The 12,713-nt window shown below is 34.5% G+C and overlaps 1 protein-coding gene across 1 annotated transcript; it reads left to right on the plus strand.

Annotated features, from left to right (window-relative positions):
• Window positions 1–1,929: 1,929 nt before the first annotated feature.
• Window positions 1,930–12,591, plus strand: LOC110694065 (WD repeat-containing protein DWA2-like). Its single transcript, XM_021871221.1, is given in 9 exon segments — window positions 1,930–2,028; window positions 2,155–2,238; window positions 2,358–2,490; window positions 3,483–3,594; window positions 4,468–4,567; window positions 6,412–6,539; window positions 7,087–7,156; window positions 12,498–12,524; window positions 12,526–12,591. Coding segments are annotated over 9 exon segments (765 nt in total). The 5' UTR covers window positions 1,930–1,983.
• The last annotated feature ends 122 nt before the right edge of the window (window positions 12,592–12,713 follow it).

The following is a 12,713-nucleotide window of genomic DNA, read 5'->3' on the forward strand; positions in this document are numbered from 1 at the left end:
TAAGAATTGAATTGGAAACTTGAATGATTTGTATGATTGATGTATGATTGGTTGTGTTGATTGCATGCGAGTCATCACCTAATCTAAACTGGTAAATCACGTAAAGTGCAAGAAGGATGAGCAATAAAACTCTGGATTTGTGCACATCTAGAGTAATGACAAATAGGGGTTGGGGTTCACGGGGTATTAGCCGTGTACTTTTCAGAGGCCGTCTGATCTACGACTCTCTTGTTTTAAATTCTCTTAAAATTATAATGAGTTAGATGAGATCTCATACTAGCTATGGCCACGGAGTCGCGCCCGTCTGCCATTAGATGTTTATTAATGTCTTCCGAAAGGAGGCATAGGGTTTTCTTATTTAATGTTTCGGAATGGAGCACAGGGGGACAACCCGGTCTATTGCTTAATCCAATCAATTAATGAAGTGGTCAATGCTACTTAAATAAAAACCTTGTAATAAGTAACAATTGAATCATGTGTTCGAGTCAATGGTTATATTGAGTGTATGGAATGCTTGTTAGTATCATGCTAAGGCTCTTTACTGTGTTTCGTAGCTTGTATGTACTCAGCGTTGCTGATGACGTGCTTTTGTGTGTTCCTCTTGGTCATGGCCTTTGCCTTCAATGACCCTGTAATGATCCAATTCTTACACTTGTAAAATTGGGGAGCAGATTAACCACAGGTTTTTGCATAAACTGATTTGCATCAGGGTGATGGGATTTGAGTGGAGCGTTGGTTATTCACTTAGCTTATTTTATATCATAAATCGAATTTTATTTTGGTTTTAATTCCATTTACTTTCTATTTTACTGGGTTTGGATAAAGGCCGTTATGGTTCCAACTTGTAAGTCTAAATTTGGTTTTGATTATTAGTTTTGAAACTTACGTTTTCTTTTAAAACTAAATTAGTTTTCCGCTGCTGATTTTTGAAACTAGCCTTAACGTTTTAACACGTGGCTGTAGCACACCAGTAATTCTCTCACAGGTTATTAAAAGTATTTACAGGTTACCACAAGTTATTACAGGTTAATACAGGTTTGGAAGAGAGAATTATTGGGGTGTTACAGTATGAGATTCCATCACTAAAAACCTCAACCAAACAAAAAAAATAGATGAAATGTATGCTAACTCCATTACAATCCATTCCAAATTATCCAACCAAACGACCCCTTAGTTTGACTAAAATAGACCACTTTCATTTGTCTTTATTTTGATTGTTTATGTAGGTTTGCTTTTCAAATAAAGAGTTTGTAGATGATTTCGTTTGAGAATCCAAACTTATCTTCAGACTCTACAAAATTAAAATAATTTATTCCAAAACACTCACCCTAGACTCATCTTCGGATCTTTTGAAACTAAAAGGGGAGCTCTAACCACTTGAACTATCCCTCACTCTCATATTCTTACCCTTAGTAGTAGACAACCGAACCTATAAGTAAGAGACTAAGGGGGCGTTTGGTTTGACTAATGGAAATGGAGTTGAAAGAAAACAAATAAAAGGGAGGAAATGAATCATTTAACTCTTACCTTTTCATTTGTTTGGTTTAATCATGGACTAGAATCACTTAAACCTATCTTCCTTTATTTTTGTTTGAGGAGAGTAAAGGTAATTGTTACCTTAGGCTTTAGAGAGGTAACAATTGGTGGAAACTATTACCTGGTTTTCCTTAGGTAATGGTAATTGTTATTCAAACCTTCCAACCAAACACTTGGTAATGGTATTGGTTTATTTGAATCCGTTTCCAATAAAAAAAAAAAAAAAAAACCTCCAACCAAACATGCTCTAAGAGATGAGATAAGAGTATAATTAGCGTGCATTTACCAATTTGCCCCTCGATAGAAATTGGGCAGCCCTCCAAATTATGTACCCCGAATTCTTACTAGTAGTAAACTAGTAACTAGTAAGTTGTAAGCGATTATAGAAAAGTGAAAAATCTGGTGATCTTCCCGGCAAATTCATCACTTTGATCGTTTAATCAAGAAATGCAGGGTGGATCAACTGGCATTGGTTATGGTCTTAAGTATCAGGTTTATCTCTAACCCTAACCCTAATTTCAGCTCTATCTTGTTCATCACCAACAATTTTTCCCCCAATTTTATGCTCTTATATACTTGTTTGATTAATCGATTTCCAATTTATTTTTGATCATACAGGCAAGGTGCATTGCCGATGTTAAGGCGGATACGGATCACACCAGCTTCATCGCCGGTACTCTATCTCTTAAAGAAGAAAATGAGGTGAATTTCATGAACTAATTTCGTGTTTTGTCGATTGATTTTAATAATTTTTGAATATTATGAATATATATGTGAGATTTTAGGAATTCTGAAATTTGGGTGATATTTTTGGGGATTAGGTGCATTTGATTCGTCTTTCTAATGGTGGAACTGAGCTTGTATGTGAAGGATTGTTCTCTCACCCAAATGAGATCTGGGACCTTGCTTCTTGTCCTTTTGATCAGCGTATTTTCTCTACCGTCTTTTTCAATGGTAATGCATTGATTATTATATTGCTTTCTTTGCGTTTCGATTTATTTTATTGTAGTTAGACTTGTAGAAAATGCTACTTTAGTTGATGTCTTTGTGCACATTTGGTTGATATATTGGAATGTGATTGTTGATGATTGTCATTTGTCGAAACTATTTTTTCACTTGGTTCATGTGTATTTTCATTTTTATTTGAATTCAGAACTTGAAATGTCATTTAATGTGGGCCGGTGAAGAGAGGGAAAAGGAATACCGTTTGTGTCAAGATATTCTTTTATTGCGGAGAAATTGCAAGGTGTTTCCTAGGAATGCATTGGGGCATACTTACAAAATTAGATATAAGCATCTCCTGATGATTGCATCTTATTGAAAAAAATTTCTGACATAATTCAAAATTTCCAGTTTCAAAGTGTTAAGATCACCCGTCAAAAAAAAAGAAAGTGAAATGCAGAGAGTCAATTAGTCAAACACGTTTTTGTTCAACTAAGGTATGTTGTAATGATGATGTTGCCTGTTTAATGCATACCTGCATTATCCATCAGCAAGACAGCTCCAGTTTTTCGAACAAACTATGACAACTTAATCTGTTTGGTTTATCTACTATCTATGCTCATATTTTTATTCCATGCACATATCTGTTCGTTCACCATTATCTAAGGTTCTTTCATGTTGCTGTACAATAGAAGATTCAAACCACGATCCAAACCAAGGAGACCAGAAAAACTTTAAATAATAAGCCTTAATGATGAGAGATTCCGTTTGATTGGAATTTTCTTCTAACATGAACCTCATAATAACATGTCCTTCTGTCCCAGGACATATGTAATTTATGTAATATAAGATTGCATTATTCGGCTTTTAAATTTTAATGGCGGGGAGAATTGGATTCTTCTCGCTAATGATTATAACAAATACCCGTGACCAAGTTACTAAATTTTCTTTTTCCCTCTAAATTTTCCATCTTGTTACTTACCATTTTTCCCATTTATATAAAGGTGAATCATATGGAGCAGCCATATGGCAGATTCCTGAATTGTATGGCCAGTTAAATTCGCCTCAGTTGGAAAGGATTGCTGCTCTTGATGCACACAGTAGTAAAATTAAAGGGTGAGCTTTCAGTTATACAGTTTTGGGAGAATGTTCTGATTTGTTTGCTTCGTACTCAGTCAGGGATCTTAGTCATCATGTTGTCTTTACTTTTTTAGTTAGTTCACTGGCTACTAACCATTTTTTTCATTACATGTGAATTTTGGTGCTGAGACTTATCTGATCCTTTCCTTCTACTCTGTACATGGGTGATCCCTTTTAAATTTTAGCTATGCTATCACCTCCAAGTGTAACTTTATGATTCTCTGCCTGTCATTAAAGATTTGCTATCGAGTTGAAGAAAAGAAAGATGAAATAAGAATTTTAGAAAGTAGGAACTATGCCATTTACTGATGCATAAAAGATGCTCAGCCATCGCTTTCTCATTTAAGAATATTAGGATCTTCTCTCAGGTTTGGAGATTTACGGCTAAGTTTTGGAATTCGGAGTGTTAGAGACTGACTGATAGGATAATGTTAGGCTTAAGCGCAAACGATTGGCATTGGTTATTGTATTAAGAAGTATTGAGGGGGAGTTTTATAACAAGCATTATTCAATATCCATTACTCTCTTGCATTCGACAATCAGCCCATTTACTTCAAGCACAAGAGGAGACTGGTCTCCTTGTTTTGTGTGGTTTTTCTGCTATCTGGATTGGATCCTTCAATTTCTTGTTTCCCCTTCTTTCTGTTTCTGATCAGGTCCTTAATTTTTACTGTAAAATTTTCCTGGATTTTGTTAGACATTATACTTATACTGTCTGGCACATGGCCTTCTGCAGCAGTTTGCTGACTAATCGAAAATTTGTGGAATGTGCTGTTTGGGTTCTTATTTTTTACTTGTCAGTTTTAGCATTCTTGAATGCTATAGTTATTTAATGTGTCTATTCTGCAGTGTTCTTTGGTGGCCTACAGGAAGGCATGATAAATTAATTAGCATTGATGAGCAGAATCTATTCTTGTGGAGTTTGGATTCTTCAAAGAAGACCGCTCAGGTATTTGGATCCTCTCTCAGTGAAGTTCGGTTTCATGTAAAAAATTTGGGTCCCTAAAATTGGAGATGTATATGTTTATAATAAAGCTAAGCCCACAATGGCCCCTTCCCCTTTGATGGACATGATTAATAGGAGAGTAGAGAAGGGTATATTTTGTTTTCACTTTGTGGGTCCTATTTCCTGAGGTAAAGGTCGTGGACTGGAATTTTTGAAATATGAAATTCTTACTTCTTTTGGTCTCTCAACTTACTTATTTAGAAATTGAGGTAATTTGCAATGAAAAATAGTTGAGAAGTATAAAGTTGTGATGTAGTATTTGCAACAAGCATAAACCTTGAATGTCCTTGATATAATTTTTGTGCCCTACTTCATAATTGAGCTGTACCTGTATATAACAGAAAGATTGTGGTAGTTTCCCATTTCCTCTGAGTTTCGTCTTACATTGCCTGGAGAAGTGACTTGGCTACTTGTATTGAATTTTTTAAAAGCTGAGCTCTTCAGATGTTAGAAGGACTTTTATAATTTGTCTGTTTGAGGTGTGAAAGTGCTCCTGCTTCCTACAGCATTTTCTGATGTGTCTTTAACCTGTCCTTGCTGCAAATTTATTTCTATCAGCTTACAATTGTAAGATAATACTAAACCACCTTCCTCTATGCTTTTCTATTATGGACATATGGTCTAATATTACTTTTATCATTTGCAATAAACTTTTCTAAGTGTTCTACTAATCTTCCCAATATGCACTAATTATGATGAAGCCTAAAAATGATCAAAGAATGGACAAAATAGAAGTAAGTGGTGAATATGCAGAGTTGGTCTATTTATCATGAGTTCAAGACCATGAAATAGCCTAATGATAAAGTACCTTAAACGAGTTACCAGTTTAATGAAAGATGTCTCTTTCTAAGCTTGAGATAATTAATCCATATTTATTCACTTGGTGACGGGTTCACGACTGTAGAATGAAAGTGGTTCTGGTTTTAGTCAAAAGGGGCTCCAAACTTGGCCATTACTTCATTCCACTTCTTGAGTTTTCCCACTATGTTTTCTCAGTCAGCAACTATAGCTATCAGGGCCTGTATCCAATCCATTCATGTATCTAAATGACTTTTCAAATTTTGCAACATTGTTTGTCTTCAGCATCATATCATCCTTTAATTTTCCTCCACTTATATATTAAATTGTTACTTCACATATAAAGAAAATCCTTATCTGTCACTTTTTCTCTGGGTGATCAAATCTTAGTTAACACATATGTGTCTGATTCCCCGAACAGATATAAAATTTGAGTAACTTTAGAGCATAACTTTGACCTACTTTTTTTTTAACAATAACTTTGACCTACTTTTAGTACAACTAATGCTACAATTACTTGTATAAATTTTGCTTGTATTATATCGATGTCTTTATATTATTTACCCTTATTTGCTCCTTTTCCCAAATAAACAATGTTATCCTCTTCATCGTTTTCTCTGATAAAATTAATTCTTTAGGACCATTGTAACTAGGATTACCACTATGTGCTAGGTAGAATAAAAAACATACTCAGTGACCTCGACAACCCCTTCACACATGGCATTCATTTTGGGTAATTGTTGATTTGTTGTAAAAATTGAAAATGCACAAGGGGAAAGAAAATGCTTGCGAGTTTGACATATTTATGGTTACAGAGGCTGCAAAAGGTTAATGAGTCTACCATACCTGTATTTTCGTCTGCATTGGGCTTCATTTTTGCTAATCAATTCGTATTTATGTCTTTATAATGTGTTATATCTCATGCAAATGTGCCTGCTTTCAATTCAACATCATCTGATTCTTTATTTGAATGTTCCTGTGTTTTCTAGGTACAGTCACAAGAATCAGCTGGTGTGCTTCATTACCTAACTGGTGGAGCATGGGATCCTCATGATGTGAATTCTGTTACATTAACTAGTGAATCAGCAATCCAGCTCTGGGATTTACGGACAATGAAGTATGTTCTGATACTTGCTCTCACCGTTGATACTTTCTCCTCTTTGTCAATGTTTGTCTCGAAATTAGTATAGGTAGTACATGGACACTTGTTTTGGACTGGAGGAAGTAAATACCTTCCAGCAGACATTACTGAAGCCTGAAGGATTCATTTTTCGGGATTTATTTGATACTGATTTGTTTACTTTATATGTATAATTCTCTCCATTAAGTCAATTATTTGACCACTTTGTTTTATTTGTGGCATCTAACCTATCAAGGCTTTAAATTATATTTGATTGACAGTCTATGGGCCTTTCTCGAAAAGGTTCTATGTAGAGACCATGTTCATGTAATTAGGTTTCTTTTGATGCCAGTTAAGGGGCCTTCCATCTATTTAGAGATAATGATATTATTACATCAGCTGCTTTTCAATGTGTAATTAGGTTTCTTTTGATGGCAGTTATGTTTGTACAATGGCAGCTTGGCCTCCTGCTAGCTGAACATATGTTCCCTGCGACATGCTGTGTTTTACGTGCTGTTGGACTAAAAATTTCTATTTTCTTCAGGATGAATAACACAATTGAGCAAGTGCATGCCCGCAATGTGGATTATGATGCCAAAAAGAGCAATATTCTGGTAAGTTGCTTATTTAGCTTAATGAAGGTCGTAGCTCCAACCTTTATTGCTAACGCTTTTAGTATAGTGCTGATTGTAGTTTCCATCCAAAAGTTTCGTAAATAAACTAAAGAAAGACCTGTGCCCATCACATATTTGAATTACTTTCTCAGTTAATAATTATCTTCATGTATACTCTTTTAGATGTCCCAAAATTATCTTCCTATCATCTGTTTTGATAGGAAAATTTCCTACACCACACGTTTTGGGTCTTTATTCTTACTACTTTTTGTTTCTCCGTCATATTAGCATTTTTTCTCACAATTCCAACTCTAGGGTTTCCCTCTTTATCCACACTTAATTTTTTTTTTTTGTAAACATTTAACCACTTTATGGCCATGTCAACTAGATTTCTTAATATGTGTGACAAAGCCTTACCGGGAAAATAATTGTGGGCAGAGGGAGTATATCAGAAAATATGGGTCTGGTGAAGATTTTTCTGTATTGTTATCCAATCACACCGATTGCGCATAAGTTCCCAATTGCTGAACAACACTTGCATAATTTCAACTTGTGTGAAAAAAGTTCAGACAACAGCTCTGGACGAGATATTCTTTAACAGTTGACGGTGCATGGAAGCCTTTTGATGGTCATGATTTCTCCCAGATTCATTGATAGAATCTGTTACAGTGAATATCAAAGACAGTTTAACATGAAATCACAGTATACTAGGGCATGTAGGATGTATACTATTTTTTTTAATGCTATTGACGTATAAGTGCTGGCGGTTTACCTATTAGAAGAAAAGGTTTTATTTTTTGACGTGAAGGTGGAAGAAATGATGCGGCATTGGGACCAGGAAAGATAGCTAATACCTTTAGACTATATGAAAGAATGTCTGGACAATTTAATTCCTAATATAAAATCACAGTATTTTAGGACTTGTAAATTGGATAATAGTTTTTAGATGCTATTGACATATCAGTACTGTAGTTAAGGGAGAGGATTCCCTGAGCAATTAGAGAACTCAAAATTCTATTTTCTCTCTTAAATTACCGGCTCCTTTCAAAGGTGGTAATATATGGTTGAATCAGCTGTGAATTTGTACTTAATATTATAAGAAAAGTCCCCTGCTCATGATGCCCATGGTAATGAAATTTCATCCCCAAACATGTGTTTTTTCTTTATAGATTTCCATGGCCCCGTCCGTCAAAGTGGTAGTGGATGATATTGATATTTATTATATATATATATATAAGAGAGAGAGAGAGAGAGAGAGAGAGAGAGAGAGAGAGAGAGAGAGAGAGAGAGAGAGAGAGAGAGAGAGAGAGGATTTCCAAAACAAAACAAAACCTGTTTGCCAAGAATGTTTTAAAAGTTGAAACCTGTTCGCCAAGAATGTTTAAAAAATAACTTTTTACAAATTTAACCATTTTTTGCAGAACCACGCGAAAAAACAGAAATCACTTTTAGTGGTTTCTCTTTCCTCTCTCCTTTCTCCTTCATTTTCAGATATTCATCTGGGTTGCTGCACCCTTTTTCCTTCTCCTACTTTTCTCAATCTGTTTCTCACTCCATTCCTTTTTCCTCTCTTCTTGAATTTTAATTTTGTGTTTTCATGTGATTAAATTGGGTGGTTAATTAACAATAAGAAGAACAATGCTTCAAAATTTTCATTCTCATCTTATCCTGTCCCTCACTAGCTTTCTCTCTCCTTTAAAGTTAAAAACCAACCTCCAACGACATTGAGAGCAAGAGACCCTCCATTGACAATTTAAATTTACGAGAGTGAAGGGGTCATTCAAGTGTGGAGAGAGAAGAAAAAAAAGGCTGTTTTGTGAGTAATAACTCCACTAGATCTTTACTCGTCATGTGTACTGTACTAAAAATAAAGGGCTGTTTTGTGCTAGTTTTGGAAAATTAGACAACCAAATCAAATATTATACTTCAGTTCTGACAAACTAATAACTAAAAAAGAGAATGTTACCAAACGAGCCCTCCGCTTCCCGGGCCACCTTTACATTGAGGCCCATGCATGGAAATTTTAGGTCACATGCAGAAACCCTTGCTCTATGAGGGAGACATCGGATTGAAGATTTGTTTATTGAGGTGTAGTTTTTGTAGTTGCTAGTTGGATTATGTCATAGTGGCAAGAGAATAAAAAATAAAAATAAAATAAAGGTTTGCACTCTGCAAAGGGGCAAGAGAAACGTGTTTTTAGAGAAGAAAAAATGTTAGGACTTTGGATAAAATGAAGCTGCTTTTTTTGCAAAAGAAATAAATTACCTGTTTGCTAAAGGAATACTGAATATAAAAGGCTAAAGTATATACTTATTTTAGGTTTATGAAAATCGAGAATCCATACCTCTAATTCATGCATTATGTTAAAAGGTGCTGTCTTAAGCAAGACTTTACCATGTGGCATCTTCCCTCCACGTGGCACTACACTTCTTCTTTTAACTTCAAGAAATAGAGCGTATTAATACTTGAACTTGCAAACTCTTAGAATAAAAAGTTGGTTTTCTACCACTAATACGAGGTAGAAATTATGCCTTTTTACTTAATTAGTTGTATTGATATATATATATATATATATATATATATATATATATATATATATATATATATATATTATAATATATATATATATATATAATATATATATATATATATATATTATATATATATATATAAACATTTTTTTTCCTATAATTTAATATCATTCCTTCATTGTTCATAATCTAATTAAACACACCTGTTATTATTTTGTACATGGTTCAATAAAATGAAAAGTCAGTCTTATGGATTTGCACAGAGTTTTTTTTATTGATTTATAGAAGGCATATGACAAGGTACTAAGAGAGATGCTTTTTGGTGGGCAATGACAAAGAAGGGAATACCGCGTAAGTTTATTAATCTACTTAAGCATATGTACCAAGACGTGAAACAAATGACAGGACTTGTGGAGTTACAAGAAATTTTCCTATTATTATTGGTTTACACCAAGTCCTTTTATTTTGTACGAAGTAACATGGTTTGTTCAAGATTTGATAGAGTTGTATTTATTGTTCGTTAATGAGTTTGTATTGGTACATGAGGCTAGAGCTGGTTAATGCTAAGTTGAAGCGATAGAGGTAAAAGTTTGAATCTTGAGGGTTTTGGCTAAGTATAGCCTGTATAGGTGTAAAGCTGAGTGCATGGACTATCATATAGTACTAGGAGGAGACAAAGTGAGGATGTAGTGACATTATATGGTTGGGAGTTCCCCGTTAGTGAATGTTTTAAATACCACCAATCGATTTTTCAAAGAAATGGAGATAATTTTTAGGATGTAACTCATATAATTTAGTCCGTTTGGCTCACACAATAATTCTTAGGAATGCCAAACAGAACCATGAACCACAAATTGTATCCTTTGTCCCCAAATAGCGGAACAAATGCAACCCAGGAAAAGATGCCGGTCCATTCCAAGTTGCTGGATGGGGCAACCAGGTGGACCAGCCCCTCAAACTAAATTTCAGGTCTAGGTTTAGTTCAATCCACAATCTGCTTGCCAGAGAGGAGAAAGAATGAGGGGAGGAAAGATAATGGTGTTGCAAACTTGCTGTTGTCTAGTGACACTGGCTTTTACTCTTCTTTGCATTATACTCATCAAAAAAGGGTTGGCAAGTGGGGATTTAATGAGGACAAGTGATTTCTTAAAGCTCAAAATTGTGTTATGGCTTTGCATATGTTAGCATCCAATTGATTTCTTTCCTAACTAAAACAGGGAAAAACATATTTTGGCACAAATATTTCGCTTATCTTTTAAAACTCCCATTGACTCAAATAAATACATTTCAGCATTCATCGGTCAAAAGGAAATCACATACATTTTTTAAAAAATTTCCTTATTCATTTTGTACATAATTGTACCGAATTCATAATTTTTAGGGCTTTGCATATTTGTTTTTGTACCTCGTATTGAATAGATTTATGTCATGTAACATTGGGCTCAAAGTGAGGTTAAAAGTAAAAAGCTAGTATACTGGTAAGAATGTTGGCCATTTAAAAAAAAAAAAAAGCATATTAAGATAGCTATAACAAAGATTTCTTAGTGGAGATGGATGTGTGGGAAGTGGTAACATTTTAAAAAATGAAATTAAAGATGTAGATATTTGGAGGAAAGTTAGAATTGTGGAGATATTGAGGATAAGATTCAGTGGAATTGACAATGTTGGTTTAGGCATGTGAGATGTGAATCTAGGGTAAGGAAGGTAGATAGTTGGGATAATGCCAAGGGAGGCTTAAAATGACTTGGATGGATGTAGTTGAATATAACATGAAGAATGTGGGTTCACAAAATCAAGTTACAATGGATAAAAACTAGAGGAGAGGATCTATGTGGATGACCACATGAGATAGATTTTTGTTTCATGCTGCCAATCCCATCCTTTTGGGAATAAGGCTTTGATTATGTTACTACGTAACAACTGGTTTGATCAACCCTTGGATTCTTAATGTTAAGTTGGAAATAATAAGCTCTTTTTAGGTAAATATCATAAGAGTTATCTTATATGAATAATTATGGTTCACAAATGTGATGTTACAAAATACAAAGGAGTCCTAATTTTTTAATATATACAAAATGTCTGAGTTGCCTAAGAACTTCATGTCTTGCATGGTTGCAATAACTAGTTTATTAAATGAAAAATATTGAATTTTTGCAACTGTGCAATGTGTGGTGAAAACTAAAGATGTAGAAACAAAAGAAATGAACACTGATGACCATTATATTGCCAGTTATTTGACTTGTTTCCTGTTAAGTAATAAATCTTTTGTACAATTGGTTGATGATACACTTTCATCCTAACAGAAGGTGCATCATCTACTTGTGCTCAAAATCAAGACAAGCTCACCACTTCCAAAAATTTAAAGAATTGTCCAGTCTAGCACCTTTTGTTAGAATCTCATAAAATACATATCTGAGACTCTGAGCCTAGGTAGTGTATTGACCCTCTCAAAATGGCAGTTTACAGTCTTAAAATGATGCTAAGTATTTTCTCTTCAGCTCTTTAAATTTATTGCTCATAATTGAGGCTATAATTCTCATCTTGGAAGCTATCTAAATATGTAAAAGGAAGAGTAGCTTGCAAGAAGCTCACTTGAAGTACATACAGCTTCAGGCGAGCTTAGTATCTACAAAGTAGCTTATTATAGTATATACAGCTTCAGGTGAGCTTATTATCTACAAATTAGCTTGCAAGAAGATCACCTGAATGCATTAGTATATACTTTGTTGATCTTGTTGCTGAAGCTGTTATTTTTTATTGCTTATGTTAAGAGTCTGAGCCGTGATGTTAATTAGTTCATTATCAATTAGGTAACTGCTGAGGATGAGTCTGGAATAACGCATTTGGGATCTTAGGATGTTAAAGGCTCCCATCACCGAGCTTCCTGGCCATGCACACTGGTAAAAGATCACAACAATAATGCAGGCTGTCTCTGCTTCATTTTTTTTTTTCTGATTAGCTGTGGACTTTTATTTATTTTTAACAATGTGGTTGTATGGTGAGCGTAGTCTGTTTGGGCAATGGCT

This window comes from Chenopodium quinoa, unplaced genomic scaffold (genome assembly GCF_001683475.1).
Source record: "Chenopodium quinoa cultivar QQ74 unplaced genomic scaffold, ASM168347v1, whole genome shotgun sequence".
Lineage (NCBI taxonomy): Eukaryota > Viridiplantae > Streptophyta > Magnoliopsida > Caryophyllales > Amaranthaceae > Chenopodium > Chenopodium quinoa.